This window comes from Euphorbia lathyris, chromosome 1, assembly GCF_963576675.1.
Source record: "Euphorbia lathyris chromosome 1, ddEupLath1.1, whole genome shotgun sequence".
In the NCBI taxonomy this organism is placed as follows: domain Eukaryota; kingdom Viridiplantae; phylum Streptophyta; class Magnoliopsida; order Malpighiales; family Euphorbiaceae; genus Euphorbia; species Euphorbia lathyris.
Window position 1 is genome coordinate 22,291,338 of NC_088910.1, and position 19,128 is coordinate 22,310,465.

The 19,128-nt window shown below is 35.3% G+C and overlaps 2 protein-coding genes across 2 annotated transcripts; one reads left to right on the forward strand and one right to left on the reverse strand.

The window, feature by feature from the left end:
- Positions 1-8,689: 8,689 nt before the first annotated feature.
- On the forward strand, positions 8,690-15,550 carry LOC136224672 (dnaJ protein ERDJ2A-like). The gene is made up of 11 exons (XM_066013083.1): positions 8,690-8,849; positions 9,543-9,741; positions 9,857-9,952; positions 10,112-10,232; positions 10,361-10,467; positions 10,588-10,805; positions 11,694-11,871; positions 11,976-12,095; positions 12,906-12,992; positions 14,104-14,214; positions 14,566-15,550. Exons 2-11 carry the CDS (start codon positions 9,556-9,558, stop codon positions 15,388-15,390), a joined length of 2,049 nt encoding a protein of 682 aa, XP_065869155.1. The 5' UTR covers positions 8,690-8,849; positions 9,543-9,555; the 3' UTR covers positions 15,391-15,550.
- A 498-nt stretch (positions 15,551-16,048) lies between these two features.
- Positions 16,049-19,111, reverse strand: LOC136224681 (pentatricopeptide repeat-containing protein At4g21190). The gene is made up of 6 exons (XM_066013092.1): positions 19,001-19,111; positions 18,738-18,819; positions 18,490-18,588; positions 18,135-18,278; positions 17,830-18,042; positions 16,049-17,057 (listed from the first exon to the last, which is right to left on the reverse strand). Exons 2-6 carry the CDS (start codon positions 18,816-18,818, stop codon positions 16,434-16,436), a joined length of 1,161 nt encoding a protein of 386 aa, XP_065869164.1. The 5' UTR covers position 18,819; positions 19,001-19,111; the 3' UTR covers positions 16,049-16,433.
- Positions 19,112-19,128: the final 17 nt, after the last annotated feature.

Sequence of the window (19,128 nt, forward strand, 5' to 3'; positions counted from 1 at the left end):
ATGTTAAAGAGGGCAATACTCGAATGGACATATATGTCATGCACTATTATAAAAAAAGATGTTGAAAAAGTTTATGAGGCAGAGAAAAAGAAATTAAAAGACATTCTGAAAGGTGTGGATAGAATTTCATCAACCACTAATCTGTGGCGTTCGAGTGTAGAAAAGATTGAGTATATGGTTCTTAAGGGTCATTTTGTTGATCGTGATTGGAAGCTACAGAAGCGAGTCTTGAGCTTTGTCTATATACGTCCTCCTCAAAAAGGCAAAGACATAGCAAATAGCATTTTCAAATGTTTGAAAGAGTGGGGCATTGAGAACAAAGTAAGTAGTTTTTTTCCTTTATATGATATTTTTTGCCTTACAAGTTAGTTTATTGTTATTTTAATGATAATACTGATCGGTATTTATTTTATTTTAGGTTTTCACAGCTTATGTGAATAATGCTAGTGCAAATTATTCTTGCATAAAAATCATGAAAGATATTTTCTCACTTACCAAGAGGTTGCTTTGTGGTGGTGCATTGTTTCATGTTCGTTGTTGTGCACATATTTTTATCGGTATGGTGCAACATGGTCTCAAGCAAGTCAAGCCTATCATTAAGATTGTTCATGACACTATGGATTATCTCAATGGAAGTGAACATAGATTGAAGAAGTTTGCCGAGCTTGTCTAACAATTCAATCTTAAAGAGAGGATATTTGTTCTTGAATGCAAGACTTGATGGAAATATACTTATGATATGCTAGCTTGTGCAACCAAGTTCAAGGAGGTATTTTCTAGACTTGATTTAGAGGATAGCGATTATGTTTGTTGTCCTACTGTTGATGATTGAGTAAAATTGAGAAAGTGAGTGAAATCTTAAAGGTTTTTTTTTATGAAACTACTAATATTATCTCGGGATCAGAATATCCGACTTGTAATTTTTTTCTTAGTTAGGTTTATTATATAAAAGAAATGTTGGATAAAATTGTTGATTCTTCTAATAATTTTGTTAGAGAAGTGATAAAAAAAACATGAAAGAAAGGTTTGATAAATATTAGAGTGAGCGTAATTTGCTTATAGCTATAGGTGGAGTGTTAGACCCTCACTTAAAAATGAATATTGTTGAAATTACATTTCCTGATATGTTTCCTCCAAATCTTGTTAGGGAAAATATCAACAAGGTTGGAGATACATTGTATGATGAGTACAAAAGTATGTATCCTCATATAGTGGAGGAATTTGGGGAATCTGGAAATAGAGTTTCAAATATTGGTAAAAGGAAAAACCTTCTAGGAATGTCTAGAATTTTACAAGTTGTGAGACGTGGGAAACAACTGAGTCTAAAAAATCAGAACTTGATATGTACCTTAAGGATGGAACTTGTATTAATGAAGGACATAAGTTTGATGCATTGGAGTGGTGAAAGGATAAATCTAGAAAATTTCGTGTTTTTGTCTAAAATAGCAGCTGATGTCTTAGCTATTCCTATTACCGTTGTTGCTTCTGAGTCTACTTTTAGCGTCAGAATTCGGGTTATCAATACTTATCGATCTAAATTAACACCATTTGCACAGCAGATTGGTGTAAGTCGACTTATGGATTGAAGACTTCAAGAAAGTAAGCATAATTATTTCATTTTTTATGGGTTTCTATTTCTTTTATGTATTGTAGTTAATTATCATATACTAATAAAATACAATCATATTTATAAAGTGATGATGATAAGAATAGCCTCTATACTTTGTCAATTCCAAAATTATTAACTCACCAAGTTCAAGCTTTCCATGTTTCTCTTCCCTTATGGCATGTTAGATGGGGCATGCTAATTTTTCAAGTTGTTAAGAAAACTCTTTGTTTGAATAACATTCCATTCAATAACAATAAAAATTCTGCTTTATATGATGCGTGTTGTGTTAGTAAATCTTATTGTTTGCCTTTTTCTAAATCCAATTTTGTTGCTTCTGGTCCTTTGGATTTAGTTTGTTCCGATGTTTGGGGTCTTGCACCCGTTGTTTCTCATGATAATATTATATGTTGTTTTATGATCATTATGGTAAATTTTCATGGCTTTATTTTGTTAAACACAAAGTAGAGGTTATGAGTGTATTTCATAAATTTTGCACACTTGTTGAGAAATACTTTCAATGTTCAATCAAAACTTTTCAATCTGATTGGGGTGGTGAGTTTCAATCACTTTCTGAATATCTGTCAAATAACGGAATTAATCAAAGAGCCTCTTGTCCCTATACACCCGAACAAAATGGGTGTGCAGAACGCAAACACTGTCATGTGGTAGAAACTGGTCTCTCTTTGTTACACCATACTAAAAGGCCTAACTTTTTCTAGTCTTATGCTTTTAAATGTGCACTTTATGTAATTAATCGTTATATGTCTCTAACATTAATTACAACACTGTATATAAAAAATTGTTTGGGTCTACTCTTGAATATGGCATGTTTCAACCATTTGGGTGTTATTACCCAGCTCTTTTAAGATACTAACACAAGACAAAATGACCTCAAAATCAAATTGTTTACATATTTTTGAGATGCGTTCCGAGTTAACCATTGTCTCCATAAGAAACATTAACATGGGCCTGTGGACCTGCACCAGATCCTTTAGAACACTAACTGTTCGTGGGTTGCCTAGCTCACGGCAATTCTAGCTTATGATACTCATAACCCCAAACGGGCCTAGACTCCAGGACCCGCCCCATATCCGTTTTTTTATAGGATATCAGATTCTACTTCCATACTGACATTCTCCATGCATGGCCATTTTAGATCGTGAATAAGTCCACCTTCAATAGAGGAATTCTGACTCTCCTTATTATTTGAACTATCAATTCGGGAGGGCCACCACTTGTTGGTATATTCTTGCTCTTAAACGTCATGGAATTAGACTTATCCCCTGCAGGAACTTCATCAACGTTTGAACTGTTTAATTTATCCTCATCAACTGCCTCCAATGGATTCCTCAGCCATCTTCCCTCCAAGTCTGATTCAATGATGGTGATTCCCTTCACAGGCTTCCATATTGATGCTAGCATATTCTTCATACTTTCAAGGTGTATAGATTTGGCTGTTAGAAACTGACCAATAGCAAAGTAGAAACCTTGATTCGTAGGATTAACAACATGTTCTTCTTCCAAAATCACCCATTGTTCCTCATCGTCTTCCACTATGCCATTTTCCCTTTCACATGACACAAGATACATGATAGACATTTGTTTTCGTGTCGTTTGAATATTTTTCGTGGCAATATTTTAACTGTATGTCATCTGAAAGCGAAATAAAAAAATGCGCTCGATTCTCAGATGACATTACGATTATATAATCCTGTCATCCAAATAAAATGCGCGTTTTCATTAAATTTCACTTACTCAACAAATGACACTTCTAATAAATGAATGTCATTGTTTGCCGAAAACAAAAAAGCGGCAAATGAAATTTCACTTACGCGGTCAATCCCCAAATTTTAGGCGCTCTTGTTTGACTAAAATATCAGCTGATATATAAACCCTCTCTCTAATCCCAAACCCCAGTTTAGGTTACGCAAGAGCTTCATCCCTCTCATCCCTCTCTATCGGCATGGCTGATTTGAACATGCAATCATTAGGTGAGCTATAAACACGGTACTGGTAAGTATCTATTGATTTTCATTGTTCCTTACTCTCTCTTTTCCTCATCCGATTTACTTTTGTGTATGTCGATTTCAGCAGCTGGAATAAAGATCTATTGATTTTCAGAGCTATGATTTAAAAGGTTAGATCTCTCGCTTAGATACTGATTTTATTGTATTCATTGTTAGATTCACTGCTGAAATTCTTGGGTCATTATCTTTTTTAACCTAGGGCAATACATTGCCGGTTGCTAAAGATGTTCTGATTTCTTTTTATTTGAACATAATATTTGCAGGGATAGTAAGAATGCTACATGCGAAGGCTGACTGAAGAGATTGTCAATCGGTTCATGCCTTTAGCATATGGGAAGATTTCTTTAACTTACTGAATATATATTAATGTTAAGTTGGTTTGAACTGATTGGTCATGCCTTTAGAAGTGCTTGTGTATGTTTGATGTACTGTTTTGGAACCTAGAACTCATTGATTTAGGAAACTAGCCTGATTTAGTATATATATTATTATGTGGGTTTGAACTGAACGATTACATATATGTATGATGTTTTGGGTGATGATGAAATGATTGGTATGAACTGATTGGTTAGATATAACTGTTTAGGAAGCTAAGACTCATAGAGTTTATGTATGAATGATCATTAAGCATGTGGCTGATTAGGCATACTCTAAAGCTTTGAGTGTTCATTGAGATTGACACTACTCTTACACCTATGAGTTATACTGCTAGAAGTGATTGAGTATGTGTATGTGTATAAAACATGTTTATGTATGATGTTCTGTTGATGTTTATGTTTGAGGTTCTGTATGAGTATGTGTACGATTGTTCATTTGGGAATGTAGCTTATTAATCATGCATCAAGTATTAGAGGAACATTGTAAAAGGGTCATTGAGCATGTATGAAGCATGTATTAAAAGGTAAATTTAGGCTAATTGCATGTACTGATATGACTTGCAAATGATAAGATATCACCATACTCTTTTTTATTTGAACATGACCTATGCTGATAAGTAAGGAATAAGTTGTCTTGAACAAGTAAGAAATAGACATGCACGAATAAGTTGTCTACTTGTTATAGCATGTTCACTTGAATATATATGTCTACTTGAATAAGTTGTCTACTTGTTATAGCATGTTCACTTGAATATGCATGTCTACTTGAATAAGTTGTCTACTTGTTATAGCATGTTAGGCATACTCTTAAAGCTGAAAATGTTATGAACTCAACTGGCTCATTTTTATTTGAAATGATAAGTAAGGATTCTGAATGCAATTTGTTTATGAAGCATGTATTAAAGGGTAAATTTAGACTAATTGCATGTACTGATATGGCTTGCAAATCATAAGATATCACCATTCTCTTTTTTATTTGAACATGACCTATGATGATAAGTAAGGAATAAGTTGTATGCTTGTTATAGCATGTTCACTTGAATATACATGTCTGCTTGAATAAGTTGTCTACTTGTTATAGCATGTTAGGCATACTCCTAAATCTCCATTACTATGTATCATGTCACTTGGCTTGTTATGCTTATGGAAAAGTGTTTAACATGGTGATGAAGTTGTATGATTCTAACAACACAAGTTTATGACTAAGCTTGTGGTGACAGTATCATATACTTCATCACCATGCTAACTTCATCATGAATTGTACAATCCAAGTGGCAGGTACATAGTGGTGGCTTTATGATGCTATGAGAACAAGTTTTAGACATGCACGAATAAGTTGTCTATTTGTTATAACATGTTAGGCATACTCTTAAAGCTGAAAATATTATGAAACCATTCAGGATGGTGATGAGATAAGTTTACAATATACCCTCCACTTGGCTTGTTATCTGATTGAAACCATTCAGGATGTTGATGGGTTTTTGATGCTATCAGCATAAGTTATGAACTTGATATTATGTTTAGGAAGGTAACTGATCATGCATACTCTTAAAACTGAAAATGATGAACTTGCCTGATTCTTTTCTATTTTAACATGAGTTATGCTGATGAGACATATGTTTCATGTCAATTTAGCATGTTATGTGTTATGTGTCTATGTATGAAGCATGTTGGCTTGTTTTATGTTCTGTTTATGAAGTAACTGATTCAGGAATAGACATATGTTTCATATCAATTTAGCATGTTATGTGTTAGGAAGTAGAACTGATTCAATTTAATAGACATAAACGAATAAGTTGACTACTTTGCTATAACATGTTATGATCCACTTGAATATACATATATATGTCTACTTGAATAAGTTGTCTACTTTGTATTGCCTATCAAAAAAGGATAGCGTGCAAGGGGGGCATTATGATGTGACGTGCGAATAGCGTACAAGGGGGGGCGTGATGCGCGATTAGAAAGGAGATTTTGATGCTAAAGAAACACTGGAGCTGGATGGATGGAGTGGAGTACTGGAGGGGCATGGAGCCAACATTGAAGATCAGATTGATTACCAAGTACATTTGTAATCAGTAATCATTCTGTTCTTCAAGAATGGCTTTATGCCCATCCAGTAGTCCACACCATCCAGCTCAGTGTTTCTTTGGCATCCAGATCTCCTTTCTTCAAGAATGTGCAGATGGTAAACAAGGATATCGGGATGATGTGGAACCATTAGAGTTAAATGGCGTCGAATACTGGAGGGGCATGGAGCCAACATTGAAGATCAGATTGATTACCAAGTACATTTGTAATCAGTAATCATTCTGTTCTTCAAGATTGGCTCTATGTCCATCCAGTAGTCCACACCATCTAACTCAATGGTTGCCCAACATCCAAATTTCCTTGCTATTCGCACATCACGCCCCCCTTGTACGCTATTCGCACGTCACATCATAATGCCCCCCTTGCTTGCTATTTTCACATCATATATCCACTGCATGCTCTTCAGTCCATCTCCTGGAAGTTGCTACGTAACCTGCCCTGTTGCTGATGTATCGTTCAGCAATTCGCTCTCGGCCAAGAAATGGCCCCTCAATGAAGGGCTCTACCAGCAGTCTATAAATATTCCATATCAGCTATAAAATGCATAGATAAATTAAATTAGACCCCAAACATGAGTAGATAAACTAGACTCCAAACATGAATAGATAAATTTACGGGTAAAAAATACATAGATTTACATCTTACCGTGGGAATACTATGGGCAGGGCGATCAAGTAGCTGGGGCATATAAACATGCCCCAAGGGACCGATATTAACAAGTTTATGCATGTTCTTACAACTGGAGGTGTGGAGGGGAAATCGACAGGGAAGTCCATTTGGACTATGAATACACCTCCTTCATAAGGGGTGTTTGGAGGGCCATTCATCATGGCAGTCCATTGCTGCCAGTCAGGACCATGTATATTGACAAGCCACCTAGGTGCCTCATATCGTAGTTGGTCAATCTGAAACTCAACATTACGATAGAGGTTCCTTCTATCCATGCTTGAAATAACAAACTGTAAGTATAGTTTTAGGTTGCCCTGAGTGACTATTGAGAATTGGTAAACGCTTCCTATTTATAATGTGGGTGGGTAAGTGAAGGGTCTCAGAATGGAGAAAGGGTAAAATGAGATTAATTAGGTCTATCTGTATACGGTATGTAATTAATGAGCATCATCAATTGGTTTTGCAGATATCAAGACTTTGGGGATTCTAGGAGATGATGACTTAGATATGCTTCAGTTCAAGTTGGATTTGGCTTTCCAATCAACACCACCACGCCTCTGACTATATATACAGATTTGGAGATGTACATTAATTGCTTATTTTTTTTACCCTACATTCATTCAGTTATTTGTGTAGTTCAAATGTAAACAGATTATGAGCATTAGTCTCCAGTAAAATTAAAATCATTGATATACAGAAATTCTTGTTCGTTTGATAATTATTGTTCATTTCCAGAATCATTCGAAGAAGAAGGCAAGGAGTGACATTTACGTTTAAAAAAATATCATCTAAACAACAATAAAAAGACATTAAATTAAAAGAATCTGTTATCTAAAACAAATCTCCTGACATGATTGATTAAGACCTATGTCATCTGATACAAGTTACTACGACAGAAATTATTATAAAAACTGTCACCGCGAATACCAATATGCCAATTTCCCATATAGCGATTTGACATTTTTAATTATTAGTATGTCATGTGATGACATTAAAAGTGACGTTAATAAATAAAAAGATGTATCGTAGCAATGTTCATATGACAGTACGAAACTAGGCTGATGTCATGTATAGTATCTTCAAATGACAGAACCTAACCGTCGTCTAAAGGTGCAATAGACGGCAGCGAGCCCTGTGACAGATTTATATCTCGCGGGACGACGGTTTTTACCCGTCGTCTGAAGGGGGTTTTGGCGTAGTGTTCTAAACATAATTTGGGAATATGCCTCCATTAATCCATTCCTTTTATCCATTGAAAATCAGATCGAAACCCTAGCTTGTAAGATAAATATTGCAGAAAATATAATTAGATTAACAACTTCTCAAGAGAGAAGACGACAAACACTCCAATAGGAGGGACTGAGAGCTATGAATTATTTAAACAGAAAAGATGTTTAAAAAAAAAAAGAAAAAGATGAACAAACAAAAGAAGACAAGAAGCAAAGAAAAAAAGGCAATAGAGTAGAGAAAGAAAGACGATCTGAATGAATGGTAGAAGGAGACTCTCATCGAAATGTTGTTTAATTGAGAGAGTTATAGTTAGAATACGAGTGGTTAGAAAAATTAAGGTGACTTATAGCCATCCTGATTTTAGACTATATGAAAAGTATTAACAAGAAATAATTTATGTGAATTTTAATTGTAATATGTAGAGCATATTTTTTTTTTAGAATTTTTGAAATCATTTTAATTAGAAAAGATATATTTTCTTTTTGATATTTTTAATGTACATGAATCTTGGGTTAATGATTTCCTTAGAAAGAAAATCTTGAATAATGAACTCTCATTAAAAAAGAATAGTTTTATTTTATCCTTTAAAAACACGTTTTATTAAATGACGACTATATCCTTGGCATATTCATCATACATAAGCCTATAGTTGTAAAATCGCATGAAAACCCTGCAATTTCCAATTTTCCCAAGTTTCCTCTAGATCTAAATATCAAAGAAAAACCCAACAAAATCTTCTTTCTGCTCAACGACTGTGAATTGTGCACTCTATCTCAGTCCATATTCGCTCCGTTCGGACAAGCCTTCAAGAAGGCTGATCCCGATCTCCGTTTCTTATATTTTCTGGTAGTCTAGCTTTAATCCCTATCTATCATATTTTTCTGGACTAAGACGATTCTACTTTTACTCCATGCTTGAGTGTTCAATTGTTCTATTTGAGCTGGATTGCTGTGTGAAACATGGAGTTGTTTTGTTAATCGGAACTAGATATGGTTTTTTAATTAATTAGTTTCTGAAGAGGCTCATGATGCCATTGAATTTGTAGTTCACTTATTTCAATCCCTTTTCTAATGAATTCTTAAATTAATAGTCGCCCTTTTATTTTTAGGTTTCAATTGGGGATTCATATATCTTACTTTAGAGCAATTTGGTTGGGACTAATCTGTTTTTTTATGACTTGCACGGCATATTTTTTTTCCTAATCTGAGATCGCCAAGTGTTCAGGAGTTCCTCTATTTAATCCTTTACTTCTTGTTGCTGGATATATCGCACGTTAAAAGCATATTTATATGCTTTTGTAAATAATTTCATATTCTTTTATTTCGCTATTGGACTTCAACTATGATACTAAGCTGCTTCAGTGGGGGTTTTGTTATAGTTATTATTATTTTTGATAATTTTTTTTTTATCTTTTGATGGCATTATTCCTTAATTTGTTTTTAGTTCTTTCCTGAGCAGATATTTTGGGAACATATCCGTAAAGTTCATTGCTGTTTGAGTTAGGAATTCTAACTAAAGTTGTATGTGAAAATGTGGCAGGTAAGAAGTAGCCATGGCTGCCTCCGAAGAGAATAGTTCCTTGTTCCCAATTTTCATTCTGACAATAATGGCACTGCCTTTAGTGCCGTACACAATAGTTAAGTTATGCCGTGCTGCTTCCGGAAAGAGTAAGAGCATTAATTGTAGGTGTTCTGAATGCTTTCATTCTCGGAAGTATCGAAAATCTATTTTTAAGCGAGTAAGTGTTTTCCTATGGCAACTTCAATCTGTTCTTGGTATTATTACCTCTTGAGATTATCTTCTTTGTCTGTATAATGATACTGACACTAAGTTTCCCCCCTCAATTTTGGCAGATTTCAAACTTCTCCACTTGTAGTAACTTGACATTAATACTTCTTTGGATCATCATGATATTCTTGGTGTATTACATAAAAAATATGAGTGGTGAAGTAAGTATTCAGATCTTGATCGATTATTTATGAAGATTTTTCCGAATGCAATTGTACTGGCAATCCCTACATTGCCATCACTTTCCTATTTCATTTTTTCATATTCTCTTCAAATCTTGTTGTTTATTTTTTCGTCATTTTTTTGCTTATCATAATCAGATTCAAGTTTTTGATCCATTCACTATACTTGGACTGGAACCTGGAGCTTCAGATTCGGAAATAAAGAAGAGTTATAGGAAACTCTCTGTTATATACCATCCTGATAAAAATCCAGATCCAGGTTGAAGGTGTTTTAATTATTTGTTACTTTTGTTTCTTGTTATGAATTTCTTTCTCTCTAGAAAGATGAACCATATGATTGATGGCCTATACCTAATGAAACTTGTTTTCTGACTTTTATTTCTACAGAGGCTCACAAATACTTTGTGGAGTTCATAACAAAGGCTTATCAGGCGCTAACAGATCCACTATCTCGTGAGAATTATGAAAAATATGGCCATCCGGATGGCAGACAGGTGATGAACCATAGTTTTTAAAAGGAACGTTAACATTTTGCTTTTGCTGTATTGGTTGCTTCACTCCACCATCAGCAATTATTATTCTTTTGAAACTGAATCATGATGCAATATCTTTAGGGGTTTCAAATGGGCATAGCTCTTCCTCAGTTTCTGCTGCACATTGAAGGGGCATCTGGTGGAATACTTCTACTCTGGATAGTCGGTATCTGCATTCTCTTGCCTTTGGTGGTTGCCGTCGTTTATCTTTCAAAGTCATCAAAGTATACTGGAAATTATGTCATGCATCAAACTCTTTCAGCATACTATTACCTAATGAAACCTTCTTTAGCTCCAAGGTAATTGTTTTATTCCATATATCTAGTAATTTTCATTCTCATTCACCAAGTAAATCATATTCAGCTAGCAGATTTTTATAGGTGCTCCATCCCTTGCAATAGTCTATATATACCTACCCTTCTCTCTTGGATGTTTGCTGGCTATGTCGGAACAGCATGTACACAGATCTTGTGTATAGTCACTCAATCTTGTTGATCCGATCTTATAAATGTCCGATAATTTCTCTATCAACTATATAGTGCATCATTGTTGAGTGAAATCTGTTTTTTTTATAAAGTACTAGTTGAAATCAAATAATTTACCCCGACTCTCAAAGTTCAAGGTATTCCCTTGAGTTACAAACCCTGCTATTTAATCAGAGCTTTAGAGCTATTATAGTGTAAGAAACTAGATGTCAAGTGAATCCTCTTCTTTTAATATGATTTGTGTGATTGTATTTATGTTAACCTAAGTATGCTTTAAATATTTGCCTGATTGACTTTCAGTGAACTTATTTGAAAGTTTCTTTTGCCTGCTGTTCTGTTTGACAATGCAGTGAATGGTACAGCTAGTATAGATATTTTTCATTGATTTATGATTGTGAAAACTTTTGGTGAGTGAACATGCTGTTTATAATATTGCTATTTCAGAATACTGGATCAAAATCTTTGCTCTTCTTTTTTCCATGTATTCACCCAGATTTTAGCATATGTTCCGTTGAACCCTTGCACGTCTGGAAGGCATAAAGTGGAATTGTCTAGTTTGTTTAAAATAGACCATTTCAATATAATAGCTATATAGTTCTTCCCTTCCTTTCCTTTCCCATAAATAGTACACTTGGCAAGGTCTGATATTCAACTTTGTTTTATGGTTTGATGTTCAACCTTCTTTTCTTTATCCAACATCAGCAAGGTTATGGAGGTATTCACTAAGGCTGCTGAATATATGGAAATTCCAGTTCGTAGGACTGATGATGAACCTCTTCAGAAGCTGTTTATGTCAGTTAGAAGTGAGTTGAATCTAGATCTTAAGAATATTAAGCAAGAACAGGCTAAGTTTTGGAAGCAGCATCCTGCTGTTGTTAAGGTAGTTATTTAACGATTATTGGTTTTTTTGAACAATCAAAACATACTGTTATGATCATATAGATGTATTTCATAGACTTAATTCTCTGCCATTTTTTTCTTCAGACAGAGTTGTTAATTCAAGCTCAATTAACTCGTGAATCAGCAGTCTTGTCACCAGCTTTGCTAGGTGATTTCAGACGCGTGCTAGTACTTGCACCTCGTCTTCTTGAAGAATTAATGAAGGTATGCATGTCCTGTTACTCTTCAACTATCCTTTTAGCATTAGTTAGTTTGTCATGAATATCCTTTTGGTAGGTAGCACCTCTTTAACCTAATCCTTACCATATCCCAATCCATGTGATTTGTAGTGCATAAGATATTCTTTGCTAATACAAGGAGTTGTTTTAAGAGATCTTGGCACAATGGATAAAATAAAATGCAACAGTTGAGTTATGGAAACTCTTTTGAAGATATAAGAGTTTACTTGTGAAGTTTTATTTGAACAAGTGTGTGCCCCTATTATTCTCCCCCACCACACCCAAAGATAAGTTTGCTATGTAGGTCTTTAAAGACAGCTCAATATGTTAGTTTTGTATTGGGTAATATGAATGCACTTAGTAAACAATTATTCTCCACGTGTTTCTATTGAGACAGTTCAGGGTTAATGTCTTGTGGTTATCGGTGATTCAAACTTATATGCAGGAAAAAAGATTGTCACCAACCCTTGCATGAATGGACTGATATGGTTATGCAGGAGCATATAAGAAAAAATTACAATTGAATATGTAGGTGGATACACATCATGCATGTAAATGATGACCTGGCGAATGCCATCTGTTTTCTGTTTGAGATAAGAATCTTTATCTACTCATTTTGTAATAAACTTATTTGTTCCACTGTTCTGTCATGTCAGCATCTATTACCATCGATTTGTTGTGCAGTCAAGTTGTTCTTTGTAACTTTGCTGTCTTCTCTAAGTTGTGACACATCTATATATTGCTCTTTGAGCATTCATTTCTCCAAAGCACTAAAAGTAGTTTTCTCTGTTTACAGATGGCAGTCATACCACGCACTGCACAAGGCCATGGATGGTTGAGACCTGCGATTGGTGTTGTTGAGCTCACTCAATGCATAATTCAGGTGCTGATTTAGTGTTGGAGTTTTCAGTTATAATTACAATCAAATGATGTCACATATGCTGTGTTATCATATGTGATGTATTTTTATGTTCAAGTTACATTTTCATAATGGTACAATAGACAATGTGTAATTTTTTGCGTTATGCTTGTAATTAGGAAAAGTTGAACTTGTAGATCTACCCTTTCTCCGACTCCGAGTCCGCTCATCTAGGAAATTTTTCTGTTCCTTTTTCTTTTTCTTTCCAATCTATGTTTTATCTTTCAAACTATGCTAATATTTTAGATTGTATGAATTGCGTTAATTTGAATTTGCATCTGAGGCCTTTATAGTACTAGTGCCTCTCTATATGCCATTTTTCTCCGGGCTTTTATGTTAGAGACTTGCTCCTTGTTTGTGAGTAGCACAGTTGCCAGTCCACCTGTCACGACTATTAAGGAGTTATTTTAGATATTAATTAGGAGTTAATTGTCTTATTATTTGCTTGTTATTGCTTATTTAGTAGTTATTTCCTATTAGGAGTTTGTTACACAACAACTGTAAAATAGCACATCTGTGTGCTATAGTAACTGCTGCCACGTCAGCATAGCTTTTCCTATTTAGTCTCTTCCTTGGGAACTTATCGATTATCATATGAAAATTAATGAAACCTTACTTTCTCTTCCTTATTCATCTCTTCTCTAAACCCAGCGATTCCTTCTTCTAATCTCTGTTCTTCTCTTTTCTTCTATCCTTCTCTTCCCTATTTCAATTCTGCCCTAATTACTACTACCAGGAATCCCTAACCGTTACACCACCTTCTGTACCAGAATGTTTCGGTATCTTATGTTGCAATATGTTTCTGTCATAGAACTGTTGGTTTGAGAAACTTGATGTAATTCTCTTGAAAACATGATCACAATAAAGCTTGTACCAGATATCTCGGAAAGCTTGATCACTTGGTTGTTTGCTGATTATTTGACATAAAAAAAGAATTTAGATTTTGTATTGCCCTTTTTACATGTTCCACTCTCCTGACCCTTAGTATTTGATGTTAAACATGTTTGCATAGAGTTTATTATGCTTTATCAGCTTCTGCTAATTCGTCATGTTTGGATTTATTAATGTGATACAGGCCGTTCCTCTGAGTGCAAGGAAGGCTACAGGGGGATCTACAGAAGGGCTTGCACCCTTTCTGCAGCTGCCACATTTCAGTGAATCTGCTGTCAAGAAGATAGCACGAAAGGTGATTAGATAAACTCTTATGGTAGATCTTATTAATGGATTTATCTTGTAATTTGTTGAACGACAGCCTCATTTCTTGAGTCTGCATATAAATGGATTTAACTAAATCTAGAAGTCAATATCCAAATAATTTTTTCTGTAGAAAATAGCGAGATAATTTAGCATGTGGAGAATGATACTGTTTCCTTCATTCTATTTCTGTCATGTCATTTCTCACGTAACTGAATTGGATTGTTGCCGATCAATGCTTTTGCAAACTTCCACCCCTTTTGGGCAATGGACATATAATTTGTACATATAAATAGTCAATTTGGTTCATATGCTTACATTTAAGCTTTGTTCATAAATGCAGAAGGTGAGGACTTTTCAGGATTTCTGTGATATGACTCTGCAAGAACGCTCTGAGCTGCTTGGGCAGGTTGCTGGATTCTCCTCGTCGGAAATAGAAGACATTGAAATGGTACTGGAAATGATGCCTTCTGTAACAGTTGAAGTTAAATGTGAAACTGAAGGTGAAGAGGGTATACAAGAGGGTGATATTGTTACAATTCAAGCTTGGGTAACTCTCAAACGTGCTAATGGTCTTGTCGGTGCACTTCCGCATTGTCCTTGTTTCCCATTTCATAAGGAAGAGAACTTCTGGTTTTTACTTGCGGATCCTGTATCAAATAATGTGTGGTTTTCCCAGAAGGTAACTTTCATGGACGAAGCTGCAGCCATAACTGCTGCTTCTAAGGCAATTGAGGAGACAATGGAGGGCTCTGGAGCAAGCGTTAAGGAGACGAGTGCAGCTGTCAGAGAAGCAGTTGAGAGGGTGCGGAATGGCTCAAGACTTGTGATGGGCAAGTTCCCAGCAATGGCAGAAGGGAACTACAATTTGACTTGTTACTGCTTGTGCGACTCTTGGATAGGTTGTGATAAAAAGACAAACTTGAAGGTTAAAATTCTGAAACGAACACGAGCTGGAACTCGGGGTGGTGTCACCGAAGAGGGAGCGATTACAGAGGATGGGGTTGAGGAAGAAGAGGAGAATGAAGAAGAGGAATACGATGATTATGAGAGCGAGTATAGTGAAGATGAGGAAGATGAAAAAGATACTAAAAAGAAGGGTCCTGTTGCAAATGGCAGAGTTAAACAAGTCTCAAGTTCGGAGGGTTCAGGCACAGATGAAGAATGAAAAAGCTGTCATTTTGTTTTACTCACAGAAAAAAAAGAATAAGCTTTTTATTTATTGAGTGGATGAATTTTATCATTGCAGTGATAATTACTTCTTCCCTTGGGCAAAAATGTCATTGTTTTTTTTATTCAGTAGATCAGTCCAACTAATTTTGACCATCCTTTTTTCATTTAAGGTAAGCATTTTATTTTGTGCCTAACGGACCACCCCTGTTGTCCTTGTCTTGTTCACTGGGTTCATATTATTATTAGTTTCAAGCTGATCCAGTGGCTGAACTGCGGTTATGATGGCCATCATTATGATTTTTAAAAGGAAAAAAGCATCCTAGACCAGAAAAGGTTTTTCTTGATCAATTTTCTTCAAAGCAGTCCTTGAGTACACATTAGTTCAAACTTTTGATCTTTCATTTTTGGTCATATTAACAACCGTACTTTGAACATAAAATTCGGATTTTTTCTTACGTTAGAAATTTACATTTTAAACAGTTTAAAATAGTTTTTTTTATTTGATTAAAAAACTGTACAAATCTTTTATACAAATGGACAATGTTTTTTTTACTAAATTAAGTAATATTTTTTGAGTGAATTAGATATTCATAGCTAACTAATTTGAGATCTCAGGATGTTTGCCATTTTGATATACATAATACAAGAAAATGAAAAGAAAATTGCAAATTGAAGCCATTCATTCTCTAAATATGGTTACATTTTGTATGTACAAATTATGTTCTTTCGCCTTTTTAGGAGCAAATATGCAGCAAATGGCGCAATCTGCCAATTAGTTCCTCAATATGCCCTGTTAACATGTAGTAAAGCCCCAGGAGTTACAGCCATACCACATTGCATTTACATCGAAGACAATCTAAAGAGACCTGTTTGGACTTTAAGAATCCAATTCCATTCCCACTAAACTACCTAATTTTGGCAGGACAGGAGGTTTGCAGAACGGCTGCACAACTGTTTGCTTCATGAACTACCAACATCAACTTTAGATTCACTTGATTTTGTATCTTCTCCATCCAATTCATCTGGAACATGGAGGATTTACTCGTTCCTCTTTACTCCATCGGCACCACTAACTTGATGAACATCTTTTGCACCTTCATCAGCACCAGCAGCAACTTCACCTACATCGTTCACTCCTCCATTAGCTTCATGAACACCTTTTGCTCTTTCATCAGCACCAGCAGCAACTTCAAGAACATGGTTTGCTCCTCCATTAGCACCAGCAACTTCATGAACGCCTTTTATCTCTTCATCAGCACAAGCAGCAAGTTCGTGAACACCTTTTATTCCTTCATCAGCACCAGCAGCAACTCCTAAATCGTTTGCTCCTTCATTAGCACCACCAACTTCATGAACACTTTTTTCTCCTTCATCAGCACCACCAGCAACTTCACGTAGGTTGTTTGCTCCTCCATTAACACCGGCAACTTCAGGATCACCTTTTGCTCGTTCATCAGCACCAGCAGCAGCTTCATAAAGATTTTTTGCTTGAACTCTAATACGCTTTCCTTTGATGTATCGGTACTCCCACTTTGGTGGTGGATATTTCTTCTTTAGTTTATCATATTTGTCCAGCATACCTAGCTTCTGGAATACATTTTCCATCATGTTAACGATGGGGACGTGTGGTCGGACACCAAGCTCCTCCATATCCGCAAATATCTACATCAGAAACTAAGTTACTTAACAGTAAATGTTGATTAACCTTGCAGCCTTAGCATCCAACAAAGATTACCATAAGGCCAGTGTCATTGGCAATTGATTTTTAAATGAAAAATGAAAGATTAAAGAATCTGGCTTATATTAATTGATAGAACACCATCTGCTATGAAAAAAAGAAAAAAGAACTACAAACACAAAATAGAGACAAATTGACATTAAGTAAACTGCTATTCTGTTTCACCATAAATTTCATGTGTAACTGTTTGACTAAATTCCGAACCTTATACATGATTGCTCTAAATGAATACTATGGATCACATTGACACCTCTCACCAGATAACGCTATAACATATTCTGTAAGAAACTGATATTCAGTTGTCTATCAAAAAAGGAAAAAAAGAGACTGATATTCAGTTACATTTAAGTTTTAACTGAGTCATGAGTATTTGTTTTCTTCACCATAGAGCTCCATCAGATTATCAAGATATATAATAAGAATGAAGGACATGTTTATTAATTCTTCATCAATTTGTCAAGGTCTCAGGCATTATAGAAGCGGTAACCAAAAGTGATGTCAGTTGAATAAACTCATCATTATCTGATAAATAGATAACACAACTTAACCAATTATAAAAGCTAGAGCATATTCCGGGAATCACTCTCTTTAACTTGACCAATATAAATTGGCAGTTGCAGCGTGGAAGTACGGAAGAAAATGCTTCATATAAAGATGAAAAGACAGAGCTCATAAGGAGATGGCAGGTTAAAATACCTCAAACATTTTGTCATGCATATCCCTCTTGTAGTAAATAGAAATCATTTTGTCAAAGAAAATGCGGGGCATGCCTTCTAAGTTCTTTGAAAATAATTGTGTCCAAAGCTCTTCAGCTTCTTCAAGCCTCTCATCCTCTGCTAAAGCATTGAGCAAGGTGAAATATGTTCCCAGTGTTCGCCCTTGGCCTTTGCTTAGCATCCACTTTATTACCTAAAATCCCAAGTAACCAACCATTTAGGATGACGGGCACTGGAGGAAGTGGATAAAGAGGGGCACCAAAAGAAAGATAAGTATCCAAGTACCTGGATAATCCTCTTCCATTCCTGTTCTTTCTCAAGAGTCTTCAATGCTTTCTTAACAGCAATTAGAGGGAACTCCAATTCCCAAGCAACAAATGAATCAAGTGCACCATACACTTCCTCCTTGACATTGGACAATCCCTTTATCTATAGCACCAAAGTCTGAAAAAGATTATCATCTAAGATCCTAAATAGTCCAATTCTTAACCTAGCTATAAATGTTCACAGCTTTTTGCTAACAGGAAAATCAGCAGATAAGTAGCATTTCAAATTAAATCCAATTAAATTCAAAGAACAACGAATAAGTTTCAAAGTTTTGGACAAAACGAATATCTCAAGAATCAGAAGAATGACTTACACACTCCACGAGTTTGGTTGATTTGGAAATTGTCCCAATCCTCTCTTTTTTCTTCCACACTCGAGGATATCTTGGCCTTGGACCTTTCAAAGCGCATAACTGAAAACAACTGACTATTCCATAAGCAGGAAGTACCAGAAAGGCGAAAAGAATGAAGAAATCAACCTTGTTTTGAAGCTGCTTCTGTCAAAAGAAGCCTTCATTTCAAGCATGCATAATATATAAAAAATGTCGATTAAGAAGCTTACCACCACACTGCTTCTACTTGAAAACCTTTTCACTTCTGTTCTACTTGGGACGAGAAGCGGAGCGAGTTTTAAACAAAACATCCTGAAGGAGAATTGTAAAAGAACTTCATTAGCTCTGCAACACAGCAGTTCCTTCACTAAACTTAGACCTTGAACAATTTCATGTAGCAGTTCAATAAAAACCTAATTCGCTAACAATGACGCTGAACAATTTAGCATTATGAACAGAAGAATGCAAATAGTATTAAGACAAAGAGAATTACCGGCTAGAGCTTTGACGATGAAGAAAGAGGGGATAACTGAGATTTTTTTAATATTTTGTCCTCCTATCCTTTTTATTTTCCTCGCATCCAAACAGAAGAATGATATTTATTTCCTCTCTCCTTTTTCT